General features: G+C 46.4%; 1 protein-coding gene across 1 annotated transcript in view; it reads right to left on the bottom strand.

Moving 5' to 3' along the window:
- CACNA2D4 (calcium channel, voltage-dependent, alpha 2/delta subunit 4) overlaps nucleotides 1-11,030 on the bottom strand; it is a 136,117-nt gene that overhangs the window by 18,113 nt on the left and 106,974 nt on the right. The window contains exons 27-29 of the mRNA XM_009995223.1: nucleotides 6,801-6,862; nucleotides 3,683-3,727; nucleotides 2,704-2,766 (exon numbers count right to left, since the gene is read on the bottom strand). Coding sequence (XP_009993525.1) covers nucleotides 2,704-2,766; nucleotides 3,683-3,727; nucleotides 6,801-6,862 — 170 coding nt within the window. The remainder of the gene's footprint in view (nucleotides 1-2,703; nucleotides 2,767-3,682; nucleotides 3,728-6,800; nucleotides 6,863-11,030) is intronic.

Genomic DNA, 11,030 nt, shown 5'->3' on the forward strand with positions numbered 1-11,030 from the left:
ACTGTGGGGAGAGCGTGGGATGGTGCAGAAAAGGCCACATAGCAGCAAGTGATCCCACACAACAATATCCAGGTGGCAAGGCTATGAAACACAGGGTATTGATTTAATGCTGCTACTGTCTTGAATTCCCTGTAGGGACACTCACGATGCTACTAGGAAGCAAAAGCAGTAACTGGAACAAGATAAAGAAATCAGAAGAAAAGTAGTGGTGGACTTTCCAAGGTCAGGGGAGGTAACAGCTGGGTGAGATGACAGAGCACGTGCTTGCCAAAATGCCTGATTTTGGAGTCATATGGACAATGTTTATAATTTACTCAAATCCACTATAATGCCACGTTTCTGCTAGTTGGATCTTTCAGAGATGAGATTTTTGAAAAACCCATTTTCCATAAGATGCAGGAACAATACTGAGACAGAACCCAGGAGGGTGGTGCAGCAGACAAACAGGAGATGTGGTAACTAAGGGGTGTACTTGCCTTTGTGGCCACATGCCCTGGGACCCAATAAGCCACCTTTGAAAATGCTGTGAGGGTCAGAGGAGGATACAGCAACTCCTAAGACTACCAACCCATCCCAAACACACAGCATGACTTGGCCTCCCCGAGTAGGAAGCCAAGATAACTTTATAGCATTTTCCTCCCTTATTTTTCAAATTTTCTTTGCTTTTTTTGGCACACCAAGTTATCAATGGGGCAATATTACTGGAATCTTCAATGTGCTGGCTAGGTCAGTTTCCTAACAGAAAAGAGGTTGGTTATTCCTTGCAATATGCCCCCCTTGATATCTGTTTGTATCAAGCCTTGCTACCAACTGTGTTGCTGATTCATTTTGCTTTGCGAATCTCAACAGTTCTCATTTTGGCCCCTCTGAACATGCTGTATAGTGCCTGCAGAATTCACCACCTCACCATTTTCTTTTGCCAGCCTATTCTGAGTATGCTAGCCAACACAAGTCCAGATGGGAAACCATGGGACTCATTTAGATGACATTTTCCATTTAAAATTTCTTCCTTTTCTATCCAAGCTACTTTGAGATCAATGACACTACTTCATGTTTCACATGTTAAACAGACATTCTTTATCAGCTTTTTGTAAGGGACTCTGTTCAAGGCTTTTAGAAAAACTGAAATGCAGTAGGTCATCCATTCTTCCTTATCTCCTTATTTACTCACACTTTCAAAGAACTATAGCTGATAAGATAGGGCTTCTTCCCTTACAGATGCTGTGTCAATTGTCCCAATCGCATCCATCAGGTGTTCTGTTACTTTACTCTAAATTTCCATTTCAGCTTCCTTGTTACATCTTGAAGAAAGTAATTTCTGGGACTGGACCTACTGTCTTTTGCAAATACACATACATTATTTGTTACTTCCAGTACTATGGCAATTTTAATGAAACTCCACACTTGTGTCAGTAACAAAACTGTTCCATTTTCAATGTCTTCTATAAGCCCACTCTTGTTATTGACTTATTGCTTTGTAATTTATGAGACTGTTCCAATATGTCACTTTCTGACATCCAAATCTATTTTATTATTTTTTAAAAACAAATAGCTCTGTGGCGAATTTACCAGAGAGCAGAAAAATACAGCTAAACTATGTGGGTGCTTGTAGTGCTGACTTTACTGAGGCTGCATGGGCTGTCACATCCCAAACAGAGCCCCTTTAGCTCCCTAGATGTGGTTGTGGAGGTGCTGGCATTAGGAGGAAAGGAAGCCACTTTTATTACTTATACTTTAATCACTACTCTTGAGTCTTTTTCCTTTCTCCTTTCACCTCTGCGAGTCCAGTAAACCCTCCAGTTCTTGAGGTGTACTCTTGAGATGTACTGTTTCCAATTTGCTTAAATGATTTCATCTTCATTTTTGCCTTAGGCATTTTGCTCTTACCATCCCCTCAGTTTCCTTTCTTAAAGAACAGCTGTTTCAGCTCCCAACGTGCTCAAAAGCACTGCTTATTTTTCTTCTACCTTTCTCCTTTTCCCTTCCCTTCCCTTCTTCCCTTCCCTTCCCTTCCCTTCCCTTCCCTTCCCTTCCCTTCCCTTCCCTTCCCTTCCCTTCCCTTCCCTTCCCTTCCCTTCCCTTCCCTTCCCTTCCCTTCCCTTCCCTTCCCTTCCCTTCCCTTCCCTTCCCTTCCCTTCCCTTCCCTTCCCTTCCCTTCCCTTCCCTTCCCTTCCCTTCCCTTCCCTTTCCCTTTCCCTTTCCCTTTCCCTTTCCCTTTCCCCTCCCTTTCCCTTTCCCCTTCCCTTCCCTTCTCCCCTTCTCTCTTCCCCTTCCCCTTTTCCTTCTCCCCTTCCCCTTTCCCCTTCCCCTTTTTCTTCTTCCCTTCCCCTCTCCCCTTCTCCTTTCCCCTTCCCCTTTTTCTTCTTCCCTTCCCTTCCCTTTCCACACCAGGGCACGCCTGCCTTCAGGAACACTCTCAGATCACCTTTCAGTAGCATCTGCACTGAGAGAAAGCAGTCTAATTTTCTCACTTCTGATAAAAAGATATTTTGACTAATTCCTTCCTTATCATTGCAAATTCCTTTCTTTCCTAGGATGTGCTGTCACTCTGTTGAGAGGCTTCCCCCTCGCTGCACAGTCAGATTTTTATTATGCCGCGGCCACCCTTATTACACAATTGAACTTCATTTGTTTTAACCAGCTCTGGTGGGTTATTTAGGAACAAGTCAAGCACACTCCCCTCCCTCACTTCTGCTCTCTTACCTCTGAAGGTCTTTTGGAAATGAGTATAAAGCCATTGTTATCGATGAGGAAGCAATTCAGAATCTGCAGAGATGAAAGAGAAGCAACATTAAAGACAGCTTTTTGCGTGGTTGTCTGGTACATGCTGCTGTGTGCAGGACAGAGCGGTGTGGGCTTGTGCTTATGGCAACAGCCTCGGCTTTCCAATGCCTAGCCCCATGGCTCAGCTACCAAGGGTTTTAGATAAGGGACACTTCCCCCTCTGCCTCCATTTTTGAGGTATTTAGTTTGTGAGCTGTCTGTGATAGAAATTGTATCTTTCCAGGTCTACTGTGCAGGCCTAGCAGGCTCTGAGCCACATTTAAGAAGACCAGGTATCCTGCAGGAAGTGACAGGACATTTTGAGAGCACGTCTCCTTTATCTGATTCTTTCCATCTTCAGATTTCAGAGTTGAAATAACCCTCTCCTCACCACTGAGTGCTGCTCTTACTTTTATTTTGCAGAGCAGGAAATGGAGGCACAGAGTTTAGATGAAAACATTTAGATCTCACAGGGAAAAACTAGGATGCAGAGGAAACCCTACATGAACACGGAAGGAAAATTCTCTGGTGTTCTCCATCTCCATGGCAGAGGAGGTCCTGTCCCAAATATGTCTGAGACCAAGGTTGAAGCAGTGGCGTAAATGCCAAGAGGGGTGACCAGCATGTGTGTCAAGCTGACAGCCACTCTCTTTGGCTGGCCTGGGGTGCCAGTGAGACAGCCTTGGAGAAGATGGATTCTTCTCAGAGTCACTAGCTGGAATCCCCATGCCCCTGCCCAGGTTCTGCTGACAACTCACAGCTAAGGGAAAGACCTAAACTTCAGGTTTGTCTCAACAGCATGAGGTCCTGCCCCAGGAGATGATATAAATACCTCTATCTGGGGGAGAAAGAGATCTCCACAGAGCAGGCAGACAATCACATGCATCACAGGTACAGAGAAAAAATGTGGGCAACTTACGTCATCCTGACAGCTTAGCGGACAGGCACCATCAAAGGCACTGCACTGGAAAGGAAAAAGAAGATGGCATGATCTCATCTTACAGTTTCCCCCTGGGGACTGCTAAGCTAGAGGTCTCAATACCAGCATCTCATAAAGCTCTGCAAGTTAGCTGGCATTTCCACCAAGACGAGCTCTATGGCATGCACAGGTACCACCCCCCAAGCTGGCCACTCAGTGGCTCTGTGTACTCCCTAATTCTCTGAGCAACATCCTCATTGCTGGGGGCTCTGATCCTCCCTGACACGCTTCCAGCAGGACCTATGCACTTCAAGCAGAGACTTGCTAATGAAGGGGGCATCATCAAGCTCTCTGGCTGTGCAAGCAAAGGTTATTGTGCACCGGTGAGAAACCAGCATGCATTTCAGCAACTGCTGGTATCTGGATTAAACACAGGGCATAGTACTTTAGATCAAGACTCTTCTCAGGCAGGGATTTTTTTGTTGTTGTTGCTGTTGGTTTCTTTATTCTCTAGACAGCTAATGATAGAATAGGATGTGAATGGTGCTCATGTAGCCCAAGGCTCCATCCATTTGTTTCATTTGAGATTTCTGTGTACTGGACTTGACATGTGTTTCACAACACTGAATTGGGTGGGGACGTGAGGGATTAAGTGGTGAGTAACAAAGCCCTTCAGGTACTTATTGATTTAATAATTGTTCAGAGTTTGCCGTGGCTGTGTGTGTCTGTCTCTTTGTGTTATCTTTTAATGCTATTTTCTCTAGCAGAGGGGTGAAAGCTGACATGGCATTGTCATTTTTGTACACAAGGTCCTCTTCCTGCTAGAGGTTTTCTGGGGTCAGGGAAGGACACTGATGTAGACTGCTTTCAGCCACCCATCCTTCATTTCACAAAACCCTTATACATAAGCTCCACCCCCCTTTCTGGATGATTCTAAGTAACAAGAAGTGAATTTGCCATTTCAGACCACAACAAGACCACTGCTTTCAGTTAGAATTTGTTTCTCCTCTTGAGTTTTGCAGAACAAAACTAGTATTTTCAGGTTTCTGTCCCTCTGCTCAACTTCACAGGAGGCTCAGAGATGCCTCCTGGAGTTTGTTTCAAGCCCCATGGCTTTGCAATATCGCATGGTCACACTCCAACTCTGACTCTGGCTCTAAGCATGATGGTCTGAAAACATCTGTTTACCCACAGTTGCAAGTATTGTCTCCTCTGTGCCTCACCATGAAACAGCATGGTGTTGCTTTGTCTCCTTGGATGTGTGCACAAGTGGGCCTGTAGTTCATCCCTGGTGGATTCCTTCCTTTAGTCAGTAGAGAGATATGGCCATAACAAACCACTATTATTGCCTTTAGGGATCATAACCAATACAGAGTCCAGAGCTCAGAAATGAGAACACAAACAGAACAGGTAAACTAAAGTGGTTTGCTACAAGAAGGGCCTGTATCTCACAGCATCTTCCTCCATGGTGTGAACACTGCCGCTGCTCTTCCAGACCTGGAGAAGCTTTAGCAGTGCCTGGTGCAGAGCTGGCCAAGCAGAAGTGAAGAATGCAGTGAGGAGCCTGGTCTGAGAGCACTGGCAGCTTGCAGGGAGCCCCTGAGGAGGGAGCAGAGCTGAAGCTGAGCTCTCTGGTTGCTCTGAGACCACATCTACTATTCTCTCGGCACAGCTCCCTCCTCAGAGGCCAGGCTACCTCACAGCATCCTCCTGCTGTTGGCCAGATCTCTGAAACATTGTGACCCAAAGCACTTCCAGCTTTGTCAAAGACCCTTAATTACTGTGAAGACAAATACAGCCTATGACAGACTTGGAATGTCTCCAGTGACTACATACAAGGGCCAGGGCCTCTAATACACTGGTACATGACACAGTTATGAAGCTGAGCTGTGGCACACTGGGATGCCTCCCCATCCCTAGCTTTTGTCTACTTACGTCAGTGTCATTGGGCTGGGAGATGGGAGGCACAGCATGGACATCCAGAGCAGCATAGCATGCAGTGAAGCGGGAGAGAGAGAACACAAAATCTGTTAGTCGTTCCTCTGTCAAAGTCAGTTGTGTCCTGGGAAACCATACACAGGCTTTTTTCATACCAGCACCCCCCAGGGCTGTGGCATGTAGGCACTTGGCACACAGGCCTTCCTTCAGCTTCTTTAATGAAGATTCTCAGTTTCACTTAACACCCATGCAGGCATGTACATATTAGAACCGCCTGGGTATAGCATTCAGCAGTTGTTTGGTTTTTTTTTAAATGAAGCTTTCTGCTGATGCTTTAGGATGTGTTCATCTGCTTTGTGGAAGTCTTTTTAGTTCAGGTTAGGTACATGTGATCTCCCATCTGTGAGGATGCTCCTACCACCATGGCCAACTCTGCGCTTTTCCATTCCCCACGTGTGCTTGCTCCCAGTGAGCAGCCTCTTGCTCTCCTCTCTGTCATCCCCATCTGATGACAGTTCCCTCTCCTGACAGCAGAGAGCCACTTCTGCTGTGTGCTGCTTCTGTCCCACCAGTCTCACCCTCCTGGTATGCTGCCCGGAAAGTAAAGCCTGGGCTAAAAGCCCCTGGGCCACAAGGCAAAGGTGCTTCACTTTTCCTGTGCCTAAGACCAGGGAGCTATTTTAATTATTCCACTTCTCTCTGTCCAGCAAGAGTCTCCAAAATTAGGACAACAACGAGAGCTTGCCCTCAGAGCAAATTATTTTTTATTTTGGCAAGCTGGTAGCATTTTGTTACCATTATCAAGATGACAAGAGAGGGCAGTAGTTATTTTTTTTATGTGCCCAAAACTGGAGATTTCCATGAGGCTTCTGAAAGGCTGAACGAGCACAAACATATTTCCACAATTAAAATGTGTCATATGTAGCACAGCTAATGCCAGGCCAGGATGCTGACACTGTCAACACAGCATTTGCAGAACAGACTCACAACCCACATGGCATTAGTGCCGTCAAAGGATTATAGAAATGTGTGACTTCAAACTAATCTACTTCATAAACCTTTTAATGTGAATTTCACAAAAGCCCTCATCAAAATGGCATTGCATGTGATGTAACATAGCATTGACATAGCTGATGAAGAGCATGAAATGGTCTCTCTGCACGATTGCTGATGCTCCTACCTGTTGCATGGCCATCCAGAACTTGCGTTGGAGCAACTCCAGCCTAATTTGCACGCCCACCGCTATGGGAAACATAAAGAGGGGAGGATGAAAAAAAGGAACATGCAAGAGAGAAAGAGAAACACAAGTTAGGAAAGGAGGGGTAAATATTTGCCCAAAGTGTTGGGATGGGAATCACAATCACATTCCAAGTGTGAATGATAAACATCAGGGTGTCAGAGCTGAGTCAGACTGTAAAGTGAGAGTCAGTGTTTTAACAAGGTAAAGGGGAGACTGACTGTACTGAGGTACTGACACGTTCCTCCCACTAAACATTAGTAAGCTACAAACAAATTAATTAAAGTAATTAAAAACAAAAATCCCACCTTGGGAGACCAAGTGTGTGAGCTTTCATCTTTGTCTTTCCTGGGTTTGTCTGGCCAAAATGGGCATTTCTGAACACCCCAGCCTCAGCTCCCGCACTGTACAGCATCAATCAGATTTAAAGTAGGCCAGTGTGAAGAAGGGGTTCATTTGAAACCCCACCTGTCTCAAGGGGAGACCACAGCAGTTTAGATTGCTCCTAAGCAGCTGTGAAAGCACAAAAATATGAATGCCACTTGACAGAAAAGTGTTGATTAGAAGGAATGCTTCATTACCCAGTCCCAGCCTAGTGCACGCTCCACTAAGCAACAGTGTGTGTGTGTGTTTTTTAATGAAGTGCATCCTAATTTCTTGTCTTAATTTCACTTCTATTCCCATCATCATGTTCCCAAAGTAAGGCAGAGCTCCACAGGAGAAGAAACGATGCAGGGTCTCCCCAGTGGAATAACCTAGCTGTCCTTGAGCAGGTAGTCTACAAGCACACGTAATAACCAGCACACTCATGCGCAGCTCGGCACAGTGATGGGGAACAACGGGGCTGTGTGTCAACCAGTTGAATCCAAGAGCTCTGCAGGAATTACAGCCTCAAGCAGCACCTTGAAATGGAATATAAAGTGCCAGAGAGGGAGAAAAAGAAAAGAGGCAGAGTTTGAGCCTTTTTTCACAACTACTAATATTGGACAGATGAAGTGTTGCTGATTCTACAGATTTCCTCTGAATTAGTAGGAGCTTCAAAGGGGGCAACAGACCCTTTAAAGCTGAATCATGCAGTGTGGGTGCTTTTAAGTTAACAGGATGATCTGATGGTCGAATTCAGACGGGTATGAATAAAAACTGGAGTATGCAATGGTATATTCTCTTGCAGCATGTACAGATACCCTAGCATCTGGCATCAGGTCTGCCTTTTATACCAGTGTCCTTCTTGTCACATTCCCACTGCTGGTACATCTTAAAAAATCCCATTCACAGGCACATTTCTTACACAGTTCTCCCTGCTGTAGACTGAATCTAACTGACTGTATGTGAGGGAATGATTTCGTAGAGCTGCCTTGCCCTAAGCCTCGAGGAGCATAAACCAAACCTGACAAAGAATGCAAACAAAGGAGAAAGGACGGGGCTGATTCCAGCCCGGGTGAAGATTCATCAGGCATGGTTTGACTCAGTGCCCCTGCTGACAAATCGGCAGTCCGTGACAAAAGGCAAATGGTGCTGTTGCTGCTGAGTTCTATGAGGCCCATGCATCTGATTTGGTACATAGCTTTAAATAAATTCATTATTATCCTTTAAAGCCATCTCAGGGAAGAGCTATTCCCCATATCATAGCAGATCACATAAATGGGATTAAGCGTTACCTAGGACATATAGTTTTTCAGACTTGAAGAGGAGTTCATACCTACATAACTACCCTTGCAATGCAGAGACTGACTTAGTGGCTCATGTTTTTTTTCAGTGGGAAAATCTAGACTCAAATTGTTCTTCAAAAGAATTTGGTCTCTGGTTGTAAATCCTCACCTCTGCTCAGGAGGCATGAGTGGCACATACTGAACTTGGACAGAGTTGCTTGCAACATGAGGATGGACAATATTTGGGGGCTTGAACCAGTGGCTGGTGGCAGTGACAGAATGCTGAGGCTCCTAGCTCTCTCTCCTTCCTCTCTCCACATAGCTTACACCCATGTCTAAGCTGTCTGTGCCATCTGTCACCAAGCCTTGTCCTTTGAATGCAATCTTTGCAACCCTAACAAATGCGCTCTGCACCAGCTCTTTCTTTCCTTCCCAGGGGTCCAGAAAACTTTTCTAGCTCGTCCCTGTGGAGCTTCACTCTCTTCCTCACATCACAGTACATCCTGAGGAGGTCACTGAAAGCAAAGCTGGCTGTCTTGCAGCCAGGTTTATCAGTCTGGATGGTACCATCACAGGGAACCATTCTAGAGCAATTACTCCATGCTCCTTCCTGGCAGCACCACTCCTTGCCAGTTGGGGTGGATTGGCAGCATCTGTCAAGAACTGTGAGAAACTTCCATGCATTCGGGTGACCTAAGGAAGACACTGGAGCTGAGGAGAAACAGGCCATAACCAACCTCCCAGTGTTAGTGAAGAGCAGTCACCTGGGTGCCTTTAGGCTGTTGGTGAGGACGAGTAGAAAGGAGGAAAGCAAGTGATTCTATCCAAGGTAAAGATGATGCTGCAGCTCAGGTGAGAGGGAGAAAACTGGAATAACCCCCTTCTTCTTGTTCCAAAGTACGTGGATTATATATGAGCCTTTTTGCTCTGATGGCAGGGAGTATGCTGCAGGAGCAGGAAGATCCAAGGTTCAGGAAATGTGAGACCCTGGTGTGCAGCTCAGCAACAACGACAGAGGCCTCAGACAGAGCATGGCTGATAGTTTTATTCCTACTAATGTGCAAACAACCTTTGCAAATGTAGCATCCCAGCAATGAAATAAAACATGAAGACAATCAATGCAGCACACCTGGTGTAGTTAACACATTGCTTCACCATGTTGATGGGCTACCCAGAACTATGCACAACTTCCCATCAGTGGCCCCCAGCCTGCCTGTCTGCAAACCCAAGTGGTGCTTGCTGCATGGCTGCAGCTGGCTTTCTCCAGGGTCCTGTGCTGCCATTCATCATGCAGATAAGAGCCTTCCCCTCCACCTGTTCATTTCTTTGTTGAGCATGTCTGCCTCATTAGCTCATCCTCTGCTTGTCTCTTTTTCTGTCTGCCTTCCCTGGCTTGTCTCCTTGATTATCCATATGCTGTTCTCCTAAGGAGCCTTCCCTGAAATTTAATTCCTAGGCTTGCCACACAACAAAAAGGCATAGCAGAGTTGCAAGATTACATCTTGCTTATCAAAATATACCTTGCCATTCAAAACTTGTTTTCATAGCTGCTGGTTTGATGGTTAAATAAAAACCTGTGATTCAAATGGGAGAATGTACCAGCGCAGCAGGTCAGCCCGGCTCATACTGTCTGTTTGCACTTCCCACACCCTATTTTTGAAATATTCCCTTTTTCCCTCTCAAGCCAGCAGCGGAGCTGCCCCACTCAAAATTTTACTTGAAATCCACTGAACATTTTACTTACAGAAGAACTTCCATGAAAATTACAAAGAACAAAAGGCCAAAACCAAAGACAGCCTGCCTATGCTACTGGACCTGACAGAAGAGGCAGTTCAACTGGATCAGTACAACAGTGATACTTGCAAACATACTGAGGTTCTCAGCAAGCCAGAGGAAGACAAGCAAGGGTTCTGATTTTGGGGGTACAGGCTGCAGGAGCCCATGGGTGAGCACAGGGGGAATCCTGACCAGAGGCAGTGGGCTGAATTCAGGTGCTTGCTGCACTCCTGTACCAGAAGGCTGTGTTAGGGAGGGCAGGGGATGCCTGTGCAATTGTGTGGATGCTACTGCACCCAACATCTTGTGCTGGGCATGTGGGCTGAGCACACTCTTCCCACTGCACACCAAATGCAGTGAAGCAAACTGTGGGTGAGAATGCTCCTCTTTCACCCATTCCCCTTATCCCACTACCCCCTTCGGCACTCCTCAAGTTTTCCCCAGATCCCAAAGGACACAGAGGCTGGATCGTGCCTGCATCTGATCAGGGAAGCGTTAACAGCAGCCAGAGTGCTCAACCCCTGCGGCCGGGCAGGATGCGGCCGGGCCGCCCTGGGCACCTCTCGCTTAATTCTCAGTGTCAGACACACCGCCTCCCCGTGCCGTCTCTGGAGCACCGGTGGGAAGAGACTGCCGTGCTCCCAAGCCTCCCGGTTTCTCCCCCGCTGCCTCCCTTTCGCTGCAGTCACTCGCCTCATCCCTGTACAAAACCCAGCCGACAGCAAGGCTCGTCCCCTCCCTTCCTCGT

Source organism: Chaetura pelagica, unplaced genomic scaffold (genome assembly GCF_000747805.2).
Source record: "Chaetura pelagica isolate M959 unplaced genomic scaffold, ChaPel_1.0 scaffold343, whole genome shotgun sequence".
Classification (NCBI taxonomy): domain Eukaryota; kingdom Metazoa; phylum Chordata; class Aves; order Apodiformes; family Apodidae; genus Chaetura; species Chaetura pelagica.